This window comes from Helicoverpa zea, chromosome 7, assembly GCF_022581195.2.
Source record: "Helicoverpa zea isolate HzStark_Cry1AcR chromosome 7, ilHelZeax1.1, whole genome shotgun sequence".
Taxonomy (NCBI): Eukaryota; Metazoa; Arthropoda; class Insecta; order Lepidoptera; family Noctuidae; genus Helicoverpa; species Helicoverpa zea.
In genome coordinates, this window is record NC_061458.1 from 10,369,498 (window position 1) to 10,394,653 (window position 25,156).

A 25,156-nucleotide genomic window follows, 5' to 3' on the forward strand; every position below is an offset into this window, starting at 1 on the left:
GGTAAAGGTAAACCTTTCTTGCCTACTCAAATTGACTATAATAATCAAGCTTCTCATTGGTTACAAGATCGTGATTAACCTTGACTTATTTTCTATACAGCGTCAACAAATGCTACAACGCCAACAATACAGTCCTATGGGCGGGGCTCCCGCTTCGCCATCAGTAGCTCGTTCACCCCACGTGGCTCGTACTCCAACACCATCCGCCTCCCCGGCAGCCTCGCCCGCACCGGGCGGCATGCACGAGCATGGTGGAGGCATGCACGGCCCCCATGCACCGGGCATGCATGACCACGGCGGAGGCTTACACGGACCCCACGCGCCCGCGCCAATACCACCCGGATACAGGTATTTCAAACCTGGTCTATTCGGAGGTGCACCCGGATGGCCGCCTAGAGAAGAAGATAGGCGTCGACCCGCGCATCTAACTAAAGTATCAATACTTAAACGCCGTACACCACCACGACCACGTATGTTAGGTACAGCGGCTACTCATCATACTGATAGAGAGGAAACCGACCCTACTGCGTCCCCTACTTCAGCTGACGCTCGAAGCTACGTAGTATACACACCTGATGCCTTAGAATATGGACCACGCACTTCCCGCAGCGACGAACCACGATCATCACTAACTCGGTCCGATGACGATGACGATGTTGAAGAACTCGTAGAACATTTAGATGATGATGACATAGTACTTGTCGAACCTGATGCGATCTCGCCAGAGGAACGTATCGCTACTGAGGAAGACTTTGAAGAGCTGATAGATAGTGGTAAGCCTGATGATGAAACTGAAGACGAGACGGCTGAAAGGGCGCCGACACGTACTGAAACTACCACTAAGACTGTGGCTGTGATTAGTTTATCTACAGGAAAACAACCAGCTAGCGTACAGCAATATAAAATCCTTAAGCCGGGCACTGGTTCCCGCGCTCGCTTGCCTTTACTAAGTGCGACAATGCTTTCACCGCACACTAACACTAAGATACTTGACGAGGTATCGCAGGCGACTGTAGCCTCCGTCTCGATAGCCAACCAAACTATTTCTGTTCCCGTACTGAAGAATCTATCAGTACCCATCGCAAGCGTGGCCAGTCATGTAAGCGGAGTCGGGAAAACGCAGATGAAGAAAGTTCCATTGAATTTGACTAATCCACCGCTCACGATCAACATGTCGACTCCACCGCTCTCCAAGCCAATAAGCTCAGTTATAAGTGTAATATCGTCGAACGTACCAAAAGTAGCTAATGTAAACCCACCTCGAGTACCAGTCTCGATATTGACACAACACCAAGTGAAACAAAAAATTGTTAAAACTATCGAGAAACCAATGATGCTTGCATTATCTAACTCCAAGCTATCAAGTTTGTCGGTAACTCATGACGCAACTCTACCGGCTAAGATATTCCAAGATGACGCAGCATCACCTGACAGTACTGTGTCATCTGAAAATAATCCGGAGAAAGATATTATTACCAACCCCATGACATCGACGTCACAACAGTTGACATCACTGACCGCTCAGGGCTCATCGCAAATGGATCAGAGACCTGGGATATTTAAGGAGCCAAACAAGGATATTGACATAGAAAGTGAAATCAGTCAGCAGACAGAACTCCCGCATACGTTGTGTCTTAGCGATAGAACGCCATTATTACTAGGAAAGGCTGACATAAAGAGTCCTGATCCAATTCCAGAGAAAATTCCTGATAATATTATGGAGGGCGACGATGAGGATAAACCAGAGGATAACATACAGACAAACTTGCTACTTTCTTACAATAAGAGCATTTCTGAGCCACCGCCGCCGCCTCCGATGTCTGAGAGCAAACCAGAAGAGAATGTGGTCAAAACAATAAAAGCGATTGCTAACCAAACTAAAGAGATGGTTATAGACTCAAACATGCAGATTACCTCGGACATGGCGCAAGATTCCGTGCAAATATCTATTCCTTCACCGACGCCGTCTCAAGAGCGGTATTTAAATGACATTACAATGCAGGAACACCACGAGACCGCAGAGAATACGAAACACGTGGAGACATTCGAAGACATGCTCCATATTCTTGAAAACATTGGCGATGAAACCAAAACTTATGGAATGAAACAGCAAAATCCTAAACCTGGTAATCAAAGTGTCCAAAACCCTAATGTCAGTACTCCAAAACCAGAACAAAAGGAAAGCCAGGATAATTCAGGTTTTACGAAGCGAGAGCCAGAGAGACTAGCGCTGCAGTCAGCGACTGTACCTCAACTGTCGCCGCTCTCGCAACCCGCCGAGCTAACCTCAAACATGGTGAATGTATCGCAACAGATTAGAACAATCATGTCATCACTTAACCCCAACACGTCTAAAGTGGACACACAACCCGTCATGAGGAAAAACAGTGACGCCACAACACCAACACAAGTGAATTTTGAAAACTTGCTACCTTCTTCCAAGGTTGAGGTGGCAGCGTCTAGGCCATCGCCTATACAAAGAATTGATAGTAAACCCATCACATCTATACCCAGCTCCGAGAGTTTGCCCATGAGTGCCGCGCAGGCTATCGGCTCTCGAGTTAACACGCTCTCATCGATCGGACAAATGCGCAAGTCACCCAATGTCTCGCCCATTAACTCCCCGGTCGGCATACAAAACTCACTAATGAAATCTCCCGCACAGATGATCTCGAATCAGTCGTTCTCACCCATGGATGACGCCGGACCTACCTCGGTCGCTTCTCAAATAATTCAAATGCCAGCTCTCTCGAAAATACATAGTTCTACGGCAGCTGCTACTATGATACACTCGAATAACACAATCACTACCAGTATGAGTGGGTTCCAAAAGAATCAATCGTCACTGCCAACTAGCATACTAGGTCACACGTTACTACAACCTACAAGACAAATAAATACTAGTAATCTACCGTTCAGTCAGCAAAGCATAAGTTCTAGTCAGCCGCCAGCTCTAGTCATGACCTCTAGACCAATGATGGGTAACAAGGAGCCAGCTCCGAACGTTACTGTGCGTACGCATAGCATTGTTAGTTCAGGGATCAATCAGATACCCGTCAAGCCTGCTCCGCCCGGCTCCATCAACTTCATCACGTCATCGAAACTGCTACACACGCAACTAACCTCACCTCTAAAGAGATCTAAGTCCACAGACGAGCCAAAGAGTGAAGTTATCGTGGGGCATATTCAACCCACGAAAAGGCATAGCGTTGAAGCCGTAGTAGTAAAATCAGAGCCGATGGAGACAGATGAGCCAGCCACTTCTACAACTACTACGACAGATGCATCAAATAAACACAATGTGCAACAGACTACAGCCAACCAGAAGAATGATGAGTCTCAGAACGTGTTGCTGAAGCAACTGCTTCAAACCACCACTGCCGCGGCTACAGTTGTCCCTCAACGTACACTGACCATACAGAGAACTGCGCCAGCATTGGGCACCATACCGTCTCTAGAAGCTCAGCTGGCAAGACCTTCAATACCGCCACCAACATTAGCTCTGACGCCAGAAGTAGAAATACCAAAGAACTCCCCACGACATAATATAATGACTAGTAGCGTTGTGAACTCGCCGTTCAACACCCGGCCCATTCAAACTATTCCTACGTCCTCGATATCCCCACTGACACAAACGTCGACGCAATCCTTGATGGATGTTCGCAAGCCGCCTATTAAGATGATGAGCAAAGAGGAGACCACTCCTATACCAGAAAGCTCACCCACTATGAAAACTATGCAAATGTATCCAATGAGTATTGAGAATCAGCAGCTACAACAAGCTATAAAGAAAGAAATTGCTCCTCCTCAACAAAGTCCTGTGCACAGGCCGTTTACTCCTATGGATGTAAAGAAAGAGTTACTAGACGAAAGCTCTCAGCAGTCCGCGACTTCTGGAGTTTCAACCGCGTCTGATCAGGGCAAGCTTGACCAGCCTATGAAAGAAGAATTCACGGAGAATGTCAATATGGATGCGGCCTCAGAAGCCAATGCTCCCGAGACTCCATCGGAAGCCAAGAAGCGTAAACGTCGTGAATATCAACAAAAGAAACGAAAACAAATACAAATGAATATGAAAGCTGCCGCTGAAAACAACTTGAATGCAGCTAATGCTAAGAAGAGACCGCGCAAGGGCTCCCGATATGAGGAAGACTACGATACGTTTATTGACAACCTCATGACACAGTTACGTTTACTGCCAGCAATGCAAATACAAGAACCCGCTCTAACTACAAACTTTGCAGTTTGCCCACTATTCGGGTCTGGAGACTTGACAAAATTAAAAAATAAAGACTACGATCTATTAAAAGGCGACTTAGTTGGCGAATTCGGTAATGCAAAAATACCTAACGTTGGAGATTACTACAACACGAAACCGTTTGGAGAAGAGGAACCTCTGCCTGAGAAACCACCAGCGTCCACTCAGAGAGGTTTCTATGACCAAGAGTTCCAGCCTATTCTATTTGATGATGACCCAGAGGATAAGAAATTGGACTTCATCTGTAAAGAGAGAGATACGGACACGCCTGATAGCATTGTTAGCTGCTCTAGTCCTGAATGCCTCGAAACGGAACCTCCCAACCGTTTCCCTGGTCTCAAACTCATTGATGATGAAGAAGAGGATGAAGATAGTGACTCTGCTTCTGGACGTATTTCACCTATAATACCTATTATTGCACCAGTACCCATCAGAGTGAAACCGGTGTCATTATATCAGTCGAAAGATGACGACGAGAATTCGAAAGCGCTTAAGACTCTCGACACTGATGCCGCTAAAGTTAAGGGCGGAGATTCACCTGGTAGTACCGAAACAAATGAAAATGTCACCGTCACGCTCACCCTCACGTCTGGAGCTGCTGAAGATATTCTTGGCGTACTCAAAGAGCTCGCCGGAATCTTACACATTCCGCCACCTACGTCGTATCAAATCATAGAAAGGACTGCAACTCCACCATCACATAAGCTTGGTCTCTACAGGTCCAAGGGTAAGGATGGCAAAGAGGGAACGCCTATTGACATCCAAAGTATACTTAACGGAGCGGCCAAATTCTGTCGTCATTGTGACGTTGTCATCCTCGATTCAGTCGTAAGAGCTAAAGCATCCGAGTTCCCATTACTCTCCGCTAATAAGGGTAATGCCGAAGAAATTCTCTGTGATAGTGATTCAGAGTTATACTTCTGTAGCACACAATGTTACGAGAGCTTTGCATGGCGTCCTACTAACATCATTCTTGATGGAAAAGCTAAGACTGCTGTCAAGGAAGATACGAAGTCTGAAGTCGATACCAACTTGTCTAAGGACCGAGATGATTTCGACACAGCATCCACGGAAAGTATGGAGACTGACGATTTAGATATAAAGCCAGACATTAAAGACGAGAAAATGGATTTGTCGTTCATGGACTCTTTAGATAACGACGAACTGATGAAGGAGGTTGGTGATGACGTCAGCGCGCTCGATGAAGACCTGAAGAGTGAGCAAGATGACAAGAGTAACCAAAGTACCGAGAGGGAGAAATACAGAGGAGTACGCTACAAGGCGTGGTCGCCGGGTTGTATTGGCCCGCCTGTGAAGTACAAGCGCCCGACTGACAGAGAGCTCACTGAGCTAGTGTTCCGAACTGGCGTCGCTATAATGCCCGTCACAAATGAAGACGCAAGACGGTGTGAGTTGTGTGGTATCCAAGGCGACGGTGTCGCGGACGGCGTGTCACGTCTACTGAACTGTGACGTGAACCGCTGGGTGCACTTAAACTGCGCTCTGTGGTCTGAAGGCGTGTACGAGACCGTGAGCGGCGCTCTCATGAACGTAGAAACGGCATTAGCAGCTGGTTCGAATGCCACGTGTGCCGTGTGCCGTCGACTCGGCGCAACTGTGCGATGCTTCAAAGTACGCTGTGGCAGTGTCTACCATCTCGGCTGCGCGGTCAAAGACAACTGCGTCTTCTATAAGAACAAGACTGCTTTCTGCGCGTCACATGCTCCCAAGGTAAGTTTTTAAGTAATATATTGTCCATCGTATTTTTTTTTTTGCACTTAAATACGTAATTCTTGATCATTCATTATTTGATCCACAGAATGAAAAAGACAACGAGCTTACGACCCTCAGCGTACAGCGTCGTGTGTACATCTCTCGTGACGAACAACGTCAAGTGGCATCAGTCATGCTGCATTCTGATACGAACCATCTCATCAGAGTGGGAGGACTCATATTTCTGAGCCCTGGACATCTGTTGCCGCATCAGCTCGCGGCATTCCATACGCCGAATTACATCTACCCTATTGGGTACAAAATTGTAAGTAGCTTTGAACAATAATTGACATTTTCGAGATTTTAAACTTAAAATAAGTACAAATAAAAATAGATACATAGTTATGTATCTTGATTTTTGTAGATAGATAACAGATGGAGGTAGTGTCCATCCATCCTCCGAGCCTTTTCCCAATCATGTTGGGGTCGGCTTCCAGTCTAACCGGATTCAGCTGAGTACCAGTGCTTTACAAGAAGCGACTGCCTATCTGACCTCCTCAACCCAGTATCCCGGGCAACCCGATACCCCTTGGTTAGACTGGTGTCAGACTAACTGGCTTCTGACTACCCGTAACGACTGCCAAGGATGTTCAATGACAGCCGGGACCTACAGTTTAACGTGCCATCCGAAACACAGCCAATGGTGTCTAAGATATACTTAGAAAGTACATACAAACTTAGAAAAGTTGCATTGGTACTTGCCTGACCTGGGATCGAACCCGCGCCCTCGTACTTGAGGTTGGTCCTTTACCCACTAGGCCACCACGACTCCAGATGGAGGTAGTGTATAAGGGAGTAAATAAGAAGAATATATATAGGTAGTTCATAGGGGAACATAAACAGTGAGAGTACAGTCTACAGAAGGGGTGCATAGGGGACTACCTAAAGGAAATAATTGTGATGTCACAGTAACAGTTGTGGGCTTGCCCACTGGTAGATCCGCCACTCGAGAAAAGAAAACTACGTGTCCAATATAATCAATATTTTAGGCTGTTTTTTCTTGTCTTTTACTGATTGGCATGTTGTCTATAGGTCCGTTTCTACTGGTCGATGTCCCGCGCGAACTGCCGCTGCCGCTACCTGTGCTGGATCTCGGAGGAGGCGGGGCGGCCGCGCTTCCACGTGCGCGCGCAGGACGAGCCGCGCAACGAGTGCGCCGCCGCCACGCCACGCGCCGCCTGGGCTAATGTAAGTATAGTGAGCGACAACTTATTTTCGTCACGGAAACATCTAGGTGTCTGCTGGTGGCGGGAGTGGGGAAGAACGTAGAGCTCGGAATTGAGATGGAGAATGACAATGTTGGAGTAAAAAAGAGTGGTTAACCTAATTCCCTTCAGACTTGCAATACAATAACTGACAAGAACTGAAATGACTACATATAACAATATGTTATTTTGTTACAAACTATTTTTAAATATCTTGAATTAATATTCAACGTGAATTTTCGATGTGGGTAAAAAAAAACTGCAAAATTAAAATGGGACTGAGCTGGACACGTCCAAACTGAATGCATCCAAACAGGTGGACCAGCAGTGTCACCCATAAGATACCACAAGACGGCCACAGAATGTGTAGGCCCCGGTAAAGATGTCTAGTTTTTAAATTAATGTATAACGTATTTGTTTAGGTATTAGACGCCGTAGCGGCATTACGCGAAGGACGCCCTGAAGAAGGAGTACTGAAACTGTGGCCCAACTATGTGACTGGAGAAGATCTGTTCGGTTTGACTGAACCAGCTGTCGTCAGAGTACTCGAGAGTTTGCCTGGTAAGTTATTGACAATATTTTTTGTGACTAAACTATTTCAAGTGATCTGCCGTGTTTTACCGTCAACTCAACTTAGCTACAATCAACATACTAGCTCTGAGTCATACAATTTTTTTATTCATCCTTTGGCGTTAATTTATATCCGACGTACCACAAAAACTTTTAAACGTCTGTTGGACACTTGTCTAAAAAAATGACAGATTACGTTGAAATAAAGTCCGTTTTGCAGCCACACTTTTTTTAGACAAGTGTTAAGCAGATGTTTAAGGTTTTGTAGTAAGGCTGTAATGTTTAAGATTTTGAACAATTTCAATTTGATCTTTTTTTTCACCGTTGGGAAGCTCCCAGTATAAACAAACGACTATATAATCAACAATGTTCCCATATCTTTAGGCATAGAGACGCTGACGGACTACCGCTTCAAGTTCGGTCGGTCAGCGCTACTGGAAGGCGGGCTGGCCGTGAACCCGTCGGGCTGCGCGCGCAGCGAGGCGCGGGCGCGGGCCGCGTGGCGCCGCCCCACGCGCAGCCTGCTGCCCGCCGCGCCCGCGCCGCCGCCCATGCCCGACCACCCCGCCTGCCCCTACTCCAAGCAGTTCGTGCACACCAAGAGCTCGCAGTACAAGAAGATGAAGAGCGAGTGGCGGAACAACGTCTACCTCGCCAGGTATGTGCTGCTTATTGACTATCATAAAGTTTAACGGGACCTATTTGGCACACACATTCCTTTTTTATGTAATTTTTTGTGTTTGTCTTATGTTGTGCCAATAAATGTTTCTTTTTCTTTCCTTACCTACTTATGGTCAAATTATAACTTTAAAAGGGTGATGAAATATTTTGCGCATAAGTTGTCACCTAAGTGGTGCTATCAACCATCATAATGGTGGTAATTTATTTTCTTGTCTATGTATATTCAATAAACGCTAGACAACCTGTGATATGAAATTGAATATACAGCCTAACCTAACTCATTGATATAATCAACCCACTTCAAAAACAGTCAGATAAAACTGAATAGACATCTAAGTAAATTAACGACTTACTGGTATCAGGTCACATTCATATTGTAAACATATTATGCTGAATCTCAGTGAGCAAGTTGAGCCGTCACTACAAGCTGTACCCGTTAACGAAAATGAAACAAAAACTAGCCGCGAACATTTAAAAACAGAAGAGATGACCAACGACTCATCCAGTGACATCACATGCACAGATACGAGTCAATTTTATGAAGAAACATGACGAATATCAAAAATGCATATCATAATGAATATCATAATAAACAATATGAAATAGCAATTGATTTCGAAAATATACGGTAAGAATGAGAAACGGAGAATACGAAATTATTGTGTACAAAGAGGTTGAAATACTTAGATACGACACCAAAATTATGGCAGAAACAACCAAGATCTTTTTTCTTTCAGTAACATGACAAATACAAGGAGGAGAAATACCAAAAAAAAATATTTAACAGTATTTAATTCCCATTTCAGATCAACCTCTAGATACGAAAACAAACTGATCAATGAATCTAACATATAAAATATTTCTAGGTCTAAAATCCAGGGGTTGGGTTTGTACGCCGCCCGGGACTTGGAGAAACATACCATGGTCATCGAGTACATCGGGGAGATTATACGCTCCGAGCTATCGGAGATACGGGAGAAACAATATGAAGCTAAGGTAAGGAATATTATTAAAGCAATGTTAGTGGATTAAGAAACATAATATTGCACTCAGTTGTTACAATTTTGACATTCACAGTTTTATTGGTCATTATTAAAAAAATAATTGATAAGGTAACGATTCTGAATGAGCTAAGCACCTTTGCATAGGTTAGAATTTGACTTAGCTTACATAGGGCAAAAAATACTACATCAGCGGATATAAGTTTGTTTTGGTGTCAACCTACCCATGTTTATTAAGAATTTGTGTATTATAAAAATAAAACTAGCTGTTTTGCCCCAAGGCTTCGTCCGTACTAAACTAATATCAATATAAAAGTCCACTAAGTTCATATAACATTGCAGAACCGCGGCATCTACATGTTCCGGCTGGACGAGCGGCGCGTGGTGGACGCGACGCTGTCGGGCGGGCTCGCTCGCTACATCAACCACTCGTGCCAGCCCAACTGCGTCGCCGAGACCGTCGAGGTCGACCGACATCTGCGCATCATCATATTCGCCAAGCGACGCATCGCGCGCGGGGAAGAGGTAAATTATAGCCTAATTCTTTAGAAGCATTCCATGTTGTAGACGAGGTACTTTTTATAAGATTCGACCCGACAGAGAACAGCGTAACAAGATGGAGAGCAAACCTGTCCTATATACACATACATATGTTTTCATTCGTGTTTCTATACTTAATGAATGTTTTTTTTTTCAACAGTTGGCATACGACTACAAATTCGACATAGAAGACGACGCTCATAAAATAATGTGCATGTGCGGCGCGCCCAACTGCCGCAAGTGGATGAACTGAACACCGAACCCGCACCACTGTCGTCACCACCTGCACCGGAGACTGAACCCACACATACACGCCCAGTGTGCACTCGCACCGTTGGATATTCATGTCTAAATGTAAATACTGTAGCACATTTACCTCTACACATTGATATACAACCATACTCGGTTTTAATTTAGCGTAGGAAAGGCTATGATACCTAGTTTTATGTACCAAAGTGATTGTACTACATGTAAGTAAATAAATCATTATTATTAGACTTATTTAAACGATTCACTCTGTTTAAGCTGATGTGTGATCTACGAATAAGACAATATCAACAGACTTACCGGTAATCTTCATTTTTATAACTATTATATTTAACTGTCGCGGTAATCAATCGGATCGGAAACCTTTTTTTGTAAATAATATTAAATCAATATAAAAAGTTGTTATTGAATTTTAAATGTTTTAGATGTGGACGTTTTACGAGAGTAGAGTAGAATAAGTGTATAATTTTATTATGTTATGTGTATTTTATGGATGTTTTGTGTCGCTGTTTTAAATGATTTTATTAATTAACATTTATTTGAGAAGTATCGCACCTAGATCGTCACAGGCAATCAATACTTGCGTATACTCACCGTATACTTGTAAATCTCAGCAGTGACTAATTGTTAGGTTAAGTTACCAAATAGACGAGTCTGCATTTAGTATGCATAGAGCACAATTTATTTAGCGATATTAATATCCTCTTTATTAGAAATTATCGAGGGCCCAGTGTTAGGTAGATGAACGCGTTTCATGAACAGGGTAGTAATATAATTTCTAATGGAGCGGCACGAGACGCCACGATGTGCCTGACCCGTTGTTGTTGAACTCCGTAGCTTAGATCTGCGGAACACATCGCGCCTTCCGACGGTGGACGAACTTTAATGTATACTGTTGCCTGTTTGTATGTATGAGTGTCTGCGTGCGTACTTTTATTCACATGGTTTATCGCATACTGCTCAGCAGGACAAGTGTTAGGAGAAGGGTTCATATATATTTTCGAGAGAAGACATGACATTTAGTGATGAAATTATTTTACGAATATTTACTCAAAGTAATGGTTTATACATAGTGCCACCGTCTCAAATAAATGGTGTGAATAAAACAACGTGCACATATAGTAGTTAGTGTAATTATTTATGTAATAAATTTAATGAATAGTCCCAAATGTGATATTACCTCACATAATTTCGCGTGAACTTCACTATGTAGTGGCCATTATAACCTACTAGGTTAGCTTGTTGCGTTACCGCTACGCTCGTGCGCGTACGACGTCTGTAGAGTATCAGGAATCTACCGAGGCGCTTGTAAGATCTGGTTATAGAGAAATATTATATAATGTATGTATGTAGCACAAGGAATTATGTAACGCAGGTCGCCGTCTACCAATGTTATAAATTCATGCAATGTAATTTTAAGTGTTAAATGTGCAATATCATATCTTGAGTACAGATTGTAAATATGACTAGCGCAGTGATGAACATTTGAACATGTAATCATGGAATAGATATGTTTTATGCATTGTTTGTAATCAGTTATACACCACTCATCAAATGTTTCCATCGATTTTATTTAAAGCATTCCCATACATTATGCACTAAAGTTTGACTCAAATTATTATTTTCATGAGAGAACATTTTGAAAGTTGTAAAATTATGTACTTTAGTAATATTCTATACATTAGTATTTTTATTGCATTATTTTCCTATAATTAAAATTTTAATTAGTATAAAACAGTTTTTATTTGTTGTTACACAATCGATCTCAACCTGTAAACCATGCCCAAAGATTTTTTCATTTTTAGATTTTTTCCATATCATCAGGGATTTTATGGATAAAATAAAACAGCGAGTTATTTCATATAAATTTTATTACAAACTTTCTTTTACTTAAACTGCAAATAATATACCAAAGAACATTGTCTAAGTAAAGCTGGAGAGCCAGCACACGTTGATCGCAACTGAGTTATTGGAAACGGCTTGTCTAGCGAGGCGACCATCGCGCGAACAGGCGTGTCTCGAACTTCACGTCAATTGACTAATGGAAACACACCAGAAAACATCGTTACAAATTCCTTTCACTGATGTAATATTTTAAAATCTGATCGAAACAAAAATACATCTTTATAATGATCTAGTTGATTGTGCTTGAAAACAGAAATAATGAAATACTGTTTATTGGTTCCATTTTGCTGCACCTTCAATTAGTATTAATGGAAGATATTTGTATACTATAAACCTTAACTGAGTAAGTATTAAAATTCATTTCAAGTCTCAGCTACCACTAACGTAGACTAGCCGTTTCTTTACAATGTCTATTTAAACATTCCGAAAAATTCAAATGATTGAAATAATTTACAAAAATATAACATTCGTCACTTTAACACATACAACACAATGAGCTTTATTGGATAAATACATAATCGAGTCAAAATTATCACTCATGTTGGAATGAGAATAAGAAAATTAATGTTAAAATTTGAATAGAATTGCGTGTTACACTCGACTCGAGGGTGAGACGGAAACTGTCTGTAACGCTTACTAGAGGAGGACATACGACAGAGCTGCTTGTACAGGGTAGCGCGGCTTTGTCTCAACAGTTGAAGATATTTGGCGATGAAATGATACATAATACCAAATGACCATGCTTTGCACCATTACCTTATTTATATAGACACAAATTTATAATGGTTTTACAAACCTAAAGGACTTGAAGAAACACCTGACGCAATCATTAGACTTACGTAAAATTATAATTGTTGTTTCAGTTTACAGCCAAAATCAAAATCACTGAACAATACAGCTAGCAGCTATTCGTAGCTGAGATATTGTAGAACCGCATTACATTATAAATCGCTAACTAGTAATGCTCGCTCGCGACACATTTGTACTTTAACACTAGTATTGCTAGTAACTAAGTACTTCGTCATTTGCTTCCACATCAGAAGCGGCAAAACCTCGTACACATACAGAGGTGTGAACCCAACACAGGGCACTGCCAAATTAGTTACTTAACCTAGGAAAAAGAGGCAGTATAATAAATTATTATTTTATTTATTGAAATATGTTTCTTACAATAATAAAAAGGATTCGTTTAGTAAATGTCTAGTATCGATACCGAGATGTTACAAACACTATATATTAAGCATTACTAGTGAGCGATGGTTGGGCTGCTTACAACCGGGCGCGTTCTGAGCATATATACATCTGAGAAACGTAGCCGCTTTATTCTCTCTAGCTATACAGTATGTAATCGCCTCACACATTAAACGAAATTGTGGCAAAGTCTACAACTCCGAAAACAAGCATGGTTGTATTATTAAAAACTTGAGAAAAGCATCATTCACCTAAATATGTACATAATAGTAAAGTCCCATTTCATGTATAAACCACGTGACAATGTAAAGTAAGAGAAATGATACACAGGCACAGAGTATATTATTGCGTTTGGGCGGCTACGTTTTGACATTTATATGAGAAGCATACGCGAGTATAAGCGAGCCGGCGGGCGCGGCGCTCAGTCGATGTACTGCGCGAGCCAGCGGAAGCCCTCGCCGTAGCCCTGGCGCTTCAGCACCGAGCACATGAACAGCTCCAGGGGCCGCCCGGGCAGCTCTGATCTCGATACTTTGCCCTGCAACAATGTACGATGAGGCTTAGCACATTCGGACATACGTCATTATTTCATAAGCTCAATAATGCAGGCATCGTTCCGCGATCTTGAACTCCCATCTTCCAGAAGATATTAAAACACTACACTTATTATAAGAGATTGTAAAGCCTAGCAAACCTATGAGCTATGTCACCTGGGTATTTATGTATTTAGTTTAGAAGTATTAATTCAAGAGTGGAGTAGATACTCTGGTGACGAATAAGTTATTTAAAGGCATACTTGACAAACTATATCACTTGAGGCTTGTATCTATGCAAGATATGGCTAATAAATACAAAGAAAATTAACTGCACCTAGATTTGGAAATATCACGTTGTTACCGCAATAGATAATACCAATTTATACCTGGCACTACGTCGAGTTAATTAGCATAAATAAATAAACCTTGACAAGCCTGCATACCAATTCTACCAGCTATGTTATACTTTTAACATAATCGATACTGCGCCTATATTATTATAGAATGGCAATTATTCAAAATTAAAAAAAAAACACATGCAACAAGTTGAAACCAATTAGACAATTCCTGCCCTAATTAACCACCTGTTAGGTTCAAAAATCTATCTCTTCAGTATAAAATGGAAACAAGGAAGAAAAAGAACGGCAATGGGAAGCACACTGCGTAATTCTATTTAAAATGAAGATTTGGTAAATCTACAGGCACGTTCATGCATTTACGATGCGATAACGGTACTAATAAATAAATATAAATACTAGATAATACGCGGGGACAAGGTCTGCGGTGGCGGACTTGTGGCAAAGATTGTATCTTTTACATGGTGAGACTGACTGATAGGGAAAAGATAGCACGTTTACGTAACAGCTAAAATGCTGTCAATGTAATGATTGATTGGTTTATGTAAAGAATAAATAGATGTCCTAGAATGAAGATATCCATTTTGATGAATCTTGTAGTTTACAGACTACTTTTCCGGGTATATTGACCTAACTATTTATGCGTAGACGCCGCGAATAATAACTTATTAATTATAAAAGTACATACATTTACCAAAGTAGTCGGAGCATAAAAATACAAATGATAAGAGTCTTATAAAATGGGTCAGTTGGCTGATGTATTAATTTATATAGCACCAGGATGATAATGTAAAGTCTATTGAATTGTTTTGCATTTAATTAAAGTTACAACATGGACAATGAAGATAGAACTGTAAGCTCAAGAGTCATTGTTTTTAGTCTATTTTTGCCGTTTACATCACAAAGAATACAGCAGTTATAAATAGATGCAATCTTTGTTTCAAAAAATATAAATGGGCAATTAACTGTTCGTTACGCTTTCATAAATAAAGTGTCGAACTAATTTTGTTGCAATTAGAAGTACCTAGACAACAAAATGCATTTACTTTTTATCAGTATGCATAAAGACACCACCTCTTCCTTCCCTTTATAAAGTTTTTATTTAAAATAGGCCTTTGCAGGCTCCTATAAAAAGTCACACTAGCTGCACGGTTCCAAAAAGTTCCAAAATAAGATACCTGTGTCTTGCAGTGGGGAAATAAAATAGCTGAGTAAGATGTAGTGTGCTCACCTTCCCAGTGGTCTGTTGGTACAAGTTGAAGAACTGGCGGAGTTCATCCTCACTGGCGGCGCCAGGCTTGTCGATCTTGTTGCCGAGGATGAGCACGGGGCAGTTGCTGAGCGTCTCGTCGGTGAGCAGCGAGTCCAGCTCGGCCTTGGACTCGGGCAGGCGCGGGCGGTCGCAGGCGTCCACCAGGAACACGATGGCGTCCACCGCCGGGAAGTAGTCGCGCCACACGCGCCGCGCCTGTTGATGTCCACCGAGGTCGAACGTTGTGAACCGCATACTGCCTATTGACAGTTCTTCCGACGCTGTGGAGTGTAACATTAAGCATAAGAGCAGATTCAATAATCTTTGCTACTTATTGTGTGTGGTATTAGTGTACCACTTTCAAGCGAGGGTGAAGCTAACTTGTTGACATTATGAACAGTGCAGTATAAAAACTTGAGGCTTACGACAGGCTTCATCCAGATGTGTGAAATATTAGGGTAGGTATGTGATTAAACTGTAGAGTTGACCCCAGAATTAAGACGGTGACTTGATTTTATACCCTAGCTAGATATAACATTTACTTTGGTCTAATAATTAACTTCTAAGACCAACTTTGTATTCAAAACAGATGTAGCGTACAAGCGACTACTAATACATGCCAACAAGATTAATATCAAGGAATATACCAGTATAGTACAGCCAATGTTATTATTGATCACACCACACACATATTAATTCTAAGTGCGGTCACAGAAAGCCAAGTCAGAATAAATTAAAATAACAATAATAAAAGAGACCTAGTATTCACAAAACTACTTTTTGGCTTTTGGTTTAAAAAAAAAAAAAACATTTTTATTCTTAATTTCAACTTCCCTACAAGATTTTATAATAAAAATATGAATAAGTTATAAATAACTCTATTAAGTGTGCTAAGAATTTTTCATGATAACGGATACTTAGTTTGAAACAAGATAATGATGGTTATCTTACAGGATGCAAATGTGTTAGTAAAGAGAACATTATAAAACAGCAAGTTCATACATTTTAATTATAAATAAGATTGTTGCTATTGTTTATAGTGTAAGTAGTCTTGGCACATGAAAATGTTATAGAACTATATTTTGACAATAACTTGCCAGTCATCATGATACCTCTTTGCTATATTTGTCAAGATAATTGATTCAAATCAGGAAATTAGACGGCGTAGTGACCTTGAAACCACCTCTATTATTGAAATTATTGTGGTAGCTTCAAACTAGTTGAAAATTGGATGTGTGTAATATTTACTAAAATATGTTTTATTATTTTTTGTTAAATTATATAAAAGTTAAGTACAAAGTGTAACAAAAGAAACTGTAAATTCAACTTTTATGATTATAGAATATTCATAAAATTGTAATAATGTTATTATGGCCTTGTAAGAAGTAAATGTATAGTTTTTCCTCTTTAATTTTATTGAGTGGTGGTCATATAGAAAGGGTTATCTTGATCAAAAAAACTCCATAAATATCAACTTTGAGGATACACACAAACAAGGTTATTTAATATTTTTTGTCTGTAATTACCTTTACTGAACTTTAGACTTGTATCAGAATTATAATAAAAAGTAATGATGACTCACAAATTTGACTGTAGTCTTTTTATTATAACATTATCAAGACCACTTTAAGTCACCATCAGTTTCATTGCTTAACAGTGGATTTCTAAAACCAATCCACTGTTTTGTAATTAGAAATTGCATTTTGACACAATTTCTAAGGAGCTAATATCCAAAAACCATCTCTAACAACAAATCATACCATACTAGGTTATAGAAATCCATTGTATGTACTTAGAGTACCTAAAACATAGTAGTTACTCACTGGGGTGCAACGTGGGAACGTGTTGCGCCAATCTGTCATCCTTCAGCATGTGCAGGAGTGTGGTCTTGCCCGCATTGTCCAGCCCTAGGAAGAGGAGCTTGCCTGATTTCTTCCACAAACCTGATAAACAAGACACCATGTTAAGTCATTCACAGCTTTATGTATAAATAAATAGAATTATGATTTAAAATATTGCTAGTAAATACTAGTCACTGTTATTTGATTCTTGATATGTACATTTACTTAGAATTGCACTATAAATATCTTTTCCAGTAATTATACTGAATGAACACTGAAAAAGTTGGTTTCATTCTATTTCAAGTATTTATGTAATTAAACCAAAAAGCATAATATAATTGCAATACTAATTAGTTCACTAATAAAGTAGTATAAAACTTCATGCATAATTACAGAAGCCATTAAATTTTCATTGAGGAAACAATGCCAGCCTAAAAAGGCTATGGTTTGTAGGTCACTGTGTCAAACTAACCAGTGACCTTCACTTTTCATCATTTAGTAATAGTTGTGTTAAGAAATTATGTAGTTTCATAGTTTCTTTAGTGTTTATTTTTTTTGTTCTTTTCTTAAAATGTTTGCTACTCATCTGTATAATTTTTCTACTGTTTAAGAGTATTTTTTTGTTATTTGTTTAGTTAGTATAACATTGTAAGCTGTTTAGTTTAAACCTTTAAGCCTAACTGTAAGAATAGTGTACTTGGAGGAAAAGAATAAATAAATCTGCAATAGAACTAAATGTAATAAAACAATATGTATTGTTTGCAACAATGCTTGCTTAGACAGTAATTAGCACAAGTTCATGAATTAGATTCATTATTAAACTGTTGATTCAGTTTATGCCACAAGTGTAAATATTAACCACTACTTGGATTTCTAGTTGCTACACATTCAAAATACTGAGAATGTTAAATAACACATTGAGGAACATTAATTTATTGTTGTTATCTAATAGCACTTACTATTGCATCAAACATTGAGCAAGCTTTACAAATACCACTATGTTTCTAAGGGTAATTCTTTGATATTACTTTACTATACGTTAGATAAGTCAGCTATTTTAGGATGCTTTAATAATCATATTATCATTAATTCTTATTAATGACTAATTAACAGCACTAAAAGGGATCTAATAAGAACAGCACTCACCAAGGAACCCAAGAACGCCAGTGAACCAATCCAAGATAAACATTTTGAATCTGGAACGTAGGAAACGAAATTATTTCAGGGCATCTCCACCTTCATCACAAAGAGGAGCGTATGGCATGGAATGAGTAATGACTTGCAAATCGCTTTGTTATCAATTACGTCGCAGTAACCAGCAGTGGAATTTCACTGACCAGTGCCACCACACATCACTCATGCAGTCAAACTCAACGAGACATCGAAAACGTATTAGGAATACAATATTGAATTGAGTAACATGAATGACAGAACGTCATTCCCGTACTTGAAACTTCGAACTTGGATTACACAAAAACGCAAAGGAAATACTCACTTTTTAAAATTGAACTAGTTTAACTAATGCTAAAAGGAAGTTTATCACAATATTTCACACTTATTTGCAATATGTTACGTCGCTAAAACCGACGATTTTTCTCAGCAACGAATATGCGATGGAAATATGAATCTGTTGGCAATGACGTACGCTATTTCCGGATGTTGTCACATTGCGTTTATGGATTCGTTCCTAGATAAATAAAATAATTGGCATTTTTTATTAGTGAGCATTCGTTATTTCCTATATAAATAAAACACTGTATGATGAAATAATACAATTTTGGTACAGATTTATCTAAAGTAACATTTAGATTTTGTAATCATCTCCTCCTTTTTGTTCGCTAAATAAAAATAAAAATATATTGTTTTTAGAAGGTCGGTTAAAACAACATTATAAGCAATCTTTACATAAAAATTTGAATAACTTAATTATCTACATTTGAACACTACGATTTACACTTATTGCTTCTTATCAAAGTAAAATCAATATTTAGAACACACCATTTTCTGAGTGCAACACGGTGATAGTGATACCCCATTCAATAAATTCTTTTGTAAGTTTTACTATTTCAGTTATTCTGAAAAATATTATTTACAGCTTGGCAAAAAAGAGTGTGGAATAAATGAGGTCAGCACTATCGCACCTGTGGCAACCCGGAATACTACGACTCACAGATTTTGATATTTGTTATTTTTGGAGATATTCAATCCTAAGTAGGCGATGTCAATGGGACACTTCAATGTCCAGTATTATAGTTCGGCCATTCAGAGAATGCGTTCCTGACACGTCGCGATTGAACTGACGACACGTAACTACATTCATTGATTATTGATATAATAATGTTGTTTTAATGCTCCTCAATTGTTAAAACGGTAAACAACCAGCAAAAATATTTTTATCGTAACTGCAACGCCATTGCAAAGTTACGTCGTCAGTTCAATCGCGACGTGTCAGGAACGCATTCTCTGAATGGCCGAACTATAACGATGTTAACAATTTTTATTTGATTTTGATTTTTAGTTCCAACTGTCACCGCGTCAGACTCTTTTTTGCCAAGCTGTATGTATCGAGATTACTGGTGTTGTATTTAAAATTTATAAACGAATTATTGTAAACTTTAAGTAACTTTTGTCTCTTAACTTTCTTACAAACATTTAATTAGCGCGTTAAACATTAATTGTGTTCTGTTTAAAAAGATAAAAGAAAAAGTACAAAACGGTGAGTAAGATACAAAACTAGACGTTGTAATAGTATAAATGTAAAAAGTGCACTGAAAAAAATAAACTAATATTCCTAATGCAACAAGATTTTTAGTAACTATATTGGCAACACTGACAACTCGGTTTCTTTCTGATTTTTGACAGCTTTTTAAGCTAAAGGTATAATCGAGTTTTATTAAAATAATGTCTAAATACTATTGAATAAACGAGAAATAATTACAGTTACATATGGCTGAAACATTTATCTAATGTCTAGTTCTGTGCACGCGATAAACAGTGTGTGGATTACTCAGATATTTTAGGTTACAAAAGTGGTTCTGAAGTGTTGTTATTTTCAGGCTGAGCCATGGCACCGAGGAAAAACAAAGTTGCGAAAGAGGAGGTCCAGGTAACCCTGGGCCCACAGCACTTGGTGGGTGAGACAGTGTTCGGAGTGGCTCACATTTTCGCCTCTTTCAATGACACATTCGTACACGTTACTGACTTGTCCGGTCGGGAAACCATTGCCCGAGTAACCGGTGGCATGAAGGTGAAGGCTGATCGTGATGAAGCCTCGCCCTACGCCGCTATGTTAGCCGCTCAGGTTTGTTTACCACTTTTATTCTCCCCAAAATTTGAGGATTTCGCAGTAACATAGTAAATTTTGAGGTTATGTCTGTATTTTGGATGTTATCAGATGAGAATTAGTCTTTTCGACCTTGATTTCCTTCTTAAATATTACAAGAAAATTAGATTATATATTAACTATCGTTTGTTAAGTTGATAAACATTCAATGCTGGTGTCACAACTCACTACAAGTACACTAACTTTCATAAAGTTTACCATGTCTGAGGTAAAATTGCTTAACAGAATTATTTTAACTGGCCCTAAGTTATTGATAAAAGTAACAGAACTAAAATACTGTAGGTAACATATTTTGTCTACCCCTAGCAAATCTGATTATCATTAACTTGACACTTTGCATTTTCCAGGATGTTGCTGAGAAGTGCAAGACTCTTGGCATCACCGCCCTACACATCAAGCTGCGTGCCACAGGAGGCAACAAGACCAAGACCCCTGGCCCTGGCGCTCAGTCTGCCCTCCGTGCTCTCGCTCGTTCCAGCATGAAGATTGGCCGCATTGAGGATGTTACCCCAGTGCCCTCAGACTCTACTCGCAGGAAGGGTGGCCGAAGAGGTCGCAGGTTGTAATCTGTTAGTTTAAGCATACTGTGGACTTTAAATAAACGGGTTTGCAGTATTTCTTTCTTTTATTTATTTTTACCTTATATTTTAAGAGTATATCCAAGCCCTACTGTTGTAAAATTGTTGTAATTGAAAAATACGATATTATGTAAAGGGAAAAATTTTTATTAAGTGAAATTTGACAAATCAAGTGACATGAAAATATTTGAAATATAAAAAATAAATACTGTAACAGCCAGTACGATTAGATATAAGAACTCCTTCAACATCCTCCCTTTAATCGTGCATGACTGTACAAACAAGTAAACTTATAAATGTCCTCGACTGTACTTACAATAATCATACTTGTGCTACCGATGTAAGGAGCCTGGACATAAAAGTCTGAATTGTCCGCAAAAGAAAAAAGGACAAAAGTCAAAGCAAGGATATGTCAAGGAATCGACATTAATGTCTTTTGGTGCTGGAGGAAGCATAAGTTCGTCGGATTGGTACGTGGACAGTGGCGCCTCCACACACATGTCATGCAAAAAGGAATGGCTTTCTAACTTCAATTCTAATGTTGAGAGTAAAGTAATAACTTTGGCCAATAATAAGAAGATTTCTTCGACAGGCATTGGTGATGTACAGTTGTTAAAGAAAAATAACTTAGAATTAAGTAGTATTAAAAACGTTCTTTTTGTTCCAGAATTAAGCACAAATTTAATTTCTGTAAGTAGGGAGTTGACAAAGACATTACTGTAGTTTTTGATAAAAGAGGATGTAACATGTACAACAATAACAGCGTAAAGGTAGTTGGCAAGCCAGTAGGGCACGCAACACGCAATGTTGGTGGGTTGTACAGACTCGATCATATACCTATTTGCCCGGTAAGCGCAATGGTTGGCGATGTACATACTTCTTCGAGTTTGTGGCATCGCAGGCTAGGACATTTATGCCGCGCTGCGTTGGAACACCTGCGTCATGGTCAAGCAAAAGGTATTGAATATTCTTCTTTAGATAAAAACCCTTGTGTAGCTTGTGTAGAAGGAAAACAGTGTAGAAAACCCTTCAAAACTATTGAGTATAAGAAAGGTACTAGAATGTTGGAGCTTATACATTCTGACGTTAATGGTCCTTTTGATGTTTTTTCTTTAGAATCGAACAGATATTTACTCATTTTTGTAGACGATTTTTCTAGAATGATTTTTTCTTATTTTATACGCTCTAAAGCGGTTGTTAAGAAAAAGTTTTTAGAGTTTGAAGCTCTTGTTGAGAGAGAAACTTCTCTTAAAATAAGAAACTTACGTACTGACAATGGCGGTGAGTACGTCAATGCTGAGTTCGAAGCTTATCTTGCTTCAAAAGGAATTAGGCATCAGACCACTGTTCCATACTGTCCTGAGTCTAATGGGGTTGCTGAGAGGACAAATAGATCCTTAGTTGAAAAAGCTAGGTGTATGCTGCAAGATAGTGGCCTACCCAAGACTTTCTGGCAAGAAGCGGTACGTACAGCTTAAAAATAGATGTCCACACAGAGTTTTAGAAAATCGTACTCCGTATGAGCTATGGTATAACAGGAAGCCAGATCTTGCTCATTTACGTGTTTTTGGTTGTCGTGCATACGTAAATGTACCCGCTTGCGATCGTCATAAGCTAGACCCGAAAGCAAAGCAGTATATATTCGTTGGGTATTGTGATGACAACAAATCGTATAGATTTCGAGATCCTATTATTGTTAGGAAATCCATTAAAGGACGGGATGTAGTATTTTTGGAGAATTGTTTTTCAGATACGGTTCCGAAAAAGGATGAGTCACCTGGTCGTGACATTATTCTCTCTTCTGATACCAATATTTTACAGGTCCAAGGCAGCTCAGCAATAGAGTCAGCCTTGAATGATGATCCTGTGGCAAGTACAAGTAGTGCTCCTGCTGTACCTACACCACCAGCTCTACCTATTTCTCCTCTTCCTGAAACTTCTATAGTTCCTGCTGAGGAAGAAGTAGTGCCTGTGGAAACTGGTATGAGGTACAATTTAAGGGATAGAAAACCTGTAAATTATCGCTGTACTGTCTGTTGTTCGACGATGCTAAGTGGTGAGTTAACAGACGAACCTTATTCTTATTCTGATGCTCTTTCAAGACCTGATAAAGCTAAATGGATAGCTGCTATGGAAGACGAATACAACTCCTTGATGACCAACGGTACTTGGACCTTAATAGAGAACAAGGGTCAGAAAGTTATACCGTGTAAATGGGTCTTCAAGTTAAAACGTGATTCCGAAGGTAACATTTGTAGATACAAGGCACGTTTGGTAGCTAAAGGTTTTCATCAGAGTTATGGTATTGACTATAAGGAAACTTTTTCACCGGTTGTTCGTTATTCGTCGCTGAGAGTTTTAATTGCGTTAGCAGTTGAACAGAATTTGAAAATGCATCATTTAGACATAGACACTGCTTTTTTGTACGGTAAACTTGAAGAGAATGTGTTCATGGTACAACCTGAAGGTTTTATTGTTGAAGGCGAAGAGACAAAAGTGTGTCATTTGAACAAATCGCTTTATGGTCTGAAACAGGCAGCTAGAGCCTGGAATAAACGTCTTGATAAGGTACTTTTGGACTTAGGCTATAACAGATTACAGTCTGAGCCCTGTATTTATTTGAAAAGAGGTCCTGATAATATTTCCATTCTAGCAGTATACGTAGATGACTTAATATTTATCTATGATAATGAGATTGAGCTATCTTACTTAAAGAACGGTTTGACAAAATATTTTGGTGTTAAGGATTTAGGTGAACTCAGCTATTGCCTTGGTTTGCATATCGCTAGGGAAAACGGAACTAACGATGTGAAGGTAGACGAAAAACGGTATATTTTAGAGACTTTGAGTCGTTTTAATATGTCGGAGTGCAAGACTGTAACCACTCCTATGGATGTAAGCATTAACCTGCGTTCTCAAACTGAATCGGCTGGCAATGTTCCCTACCAAAACTTAATTGGTTGTCTTATGTTTTTAGCTATCAATACTAGGCCTGATATTTTGTTTGCTGTTAGTTTTCTTAGTCAATTTAATCAGAATCCTATGCAGGCTCACTGGACTGCGGCTATGCGTGTCTTGCAGTATCTGAAAGGTACGTTGGATTATGGACTAACTTTTAAAAGAACTGGTGAACCCTTATGCGGTTTTGTCGACGCTGACTAGGCCCATAACCATTTGTTGTAAAATAGTTGTAATTGAAAAATACGATATTATGTAAAGGGAAAAATTTTTACTAAGTGAAATTTGACAAGTCAAGTGACATGAAAATATTTGAAATATAAAAAATAAATACTGTAACAGCCAGTACGATTAAATATAAGAACTCCTTCAACACCTACAAGGTCATATGTAGGCTCATTTGTACCGACAACGTAACCATCTGTTTATCATTAAACTACTGTTTACTTTGAAATTGCATGTGGAAATTCAGTTGTTCAGTAACAAAATTGATGGTTATCTTGTTGGTGAACTTGGCCATTAGGGCTCCTACTCATACCTTTTTTTTTATGACGTCAAAAATCATCAAATGACCCCTCCCGCTGTGGGTTAGCAGCGGTGAGGGAGTGTCAGACTCTTACTAACTAAAAACCGTCGTGTTCCGTCATAGGCCTTTTATGTACCAGGGCCGCGGTATCTCTTTCGAACAACCCGCAGCCCCGGCAGGCCTTGGCCCTGCTGGGGTTGCTCCTACTCATACCTTGAATGTATTTGGAGTAACATGCTAAGGTAAAATATTGTTTTTACCTGAAGTCTAAAGTTTCCAACATTATTTCTGCGTATTATCAGAACATAGGAAAGTGCAAACAGGTGCTAGGAAGGCCTGAGCCTTAGGTACAGGAATTTAAAAGAAAACCAATGA

At 39.5% G+C, this 25,156-nt stretch overlaps 3 protein-coding genes across 11 annotated transcripts in view; 2 read left to right on the forward strand and 1 right to left on the reverse strand.

Moving 5' to 3' along the window:
- The window catches only part of LOC124631763 (histone-lysine N-methyltransferase 2C-like), a 46,141-nt gene extending 33,735 nt beyond the window's left edge, over positions 1–12,406 (forward strand). For all 8 annotated transcript variants that reach the window (XM_047166346.1, XM_047166354.1, XM_047166351.1 and 5 more), the window contains 8 exons: positions 101–5,989; positions 6,078–6,296; positions 7,064–7,219; positions 7,659–7,797; positions 8,191–8,464; positions 9,354–9,483; positions 9,831–10,013; positions 10,189–12,406. In XM_047166346.1, coding sequence (XP_047022302.1) covers positions 101–5,989; positions 6,078–6,296; positions 7,064–7,219; positions 7,659–7,797; positions 8,191–8,464; positions 9,354–9,483; positions 9,831–10,013; positions 10,189–10,281 — 7,083 coding nt within the window. In that variant the 3' untranslated portion in view covers positions 10,282–12,406. The remainder of the gene's footprint in view (positions 1–100; positions 5,990–6,077; positions 6,297–7,063; positions 7,220–7,658; positions 7,798–8,190; positions 8,465–9,353; positions 9,484–9,830; positions 10,014–10,188) is intronic.
- Positions 12,149–19,329, reverse strand: LOC124631764 (GTP-binding protein SAR1b). Of its 2 annotated transcripts, none has more exons than XM_047166356.1 (5): positions 19,311–19,329; positions 18,523–18,572; positions 17,359–17,478; positions 15,515–15,816; positions 12,149–13,929 (listed from the first exon to the last, which is right to left on the reverse strand). In XM_047166356.1, the coding sequence occupies exons 2-5, from the start codon at positions 18,563–18,565 to the stop codon at positions 13,813–13,815; spliced, it is 582 nt and encodes a 193-aa protein (XP_047022312.1). In that variant the 5' UTR covers positions 18,566–18,572; positions 19,311–19,329; the 3' UTR covers positions 12,149–13,812. The 2 variants fall into 2 exon arrangements, with proteins under 2 accessions (XP_047022312.1, XP_047022311.1); XM_047166355.1 differs by lacking the exon at positions 19,311–19,329 and adding an exon at positions 18,872–19,033.
- Positions 19,330–20,094: 765 nt separating this feature from the next.
- LOC124632053 (40S ribosomal protein S14) lies at positions 20,095–21,334 on the forward strand. The gene is made up of 3 exons (XM_047166706.1): positions 20,095–20,253; positions 20,433–20,677; positions 21,067–21,334. Exons 2-3 carry the CDS (start codon positions 20,441–20,443, stop codon positions 21,283–21,285), a joined length of 456 nt encoding a protein of 151 aa, XP_047022662.1. The 5' UTR covers positions 20,095–20,253; positions 20,433–20,440; the 3' UTR covers positions 21,286–21,334.
- Positions 21,335–25,156: the final 3,822 nt, after the last annotated feature.

Excerpts from the sequence above, each read along its gene's own strand:
- LOC124631764 (XM_047166356.1), bottom strand. The coding sequence starts at position 18,565 with ATGTTTATCTTGGATTGGTTCACTGGCGTTCTTGGGTTCCTTG. Across the intron at positions 15,817-17,358 it reads CGTTCCCACGTTGCACCCCA|CGTCGGAAGAACTGTCAATA; the intron begins GTGAGTAACTAC and ends TACACTCCACAG. Across the intron at positions 13,930-15,514 it reads ACCAACAGACCACTGGGAAG|GGCAAAGTATCGAGATCAGA; the intron begins GTGAGCACACTA and ends ACATTGTTGCAG.
- LOC124632053 (XM_047166706.1), top strand. The coding sequence starts at position 20,441 with ATGGCACCGAGGAAAAACAAAGTTGCGAAAGAGGAGGTCCAGGTAACC. Across the intron at positions 20,678-21,066 it reads CCGCTATGTTAGCCGCTCAG|GATGTTGCTGAGAAGTGCAA; the intron begins GTTTGTTTACCA and ends TGCATTTTCCAG.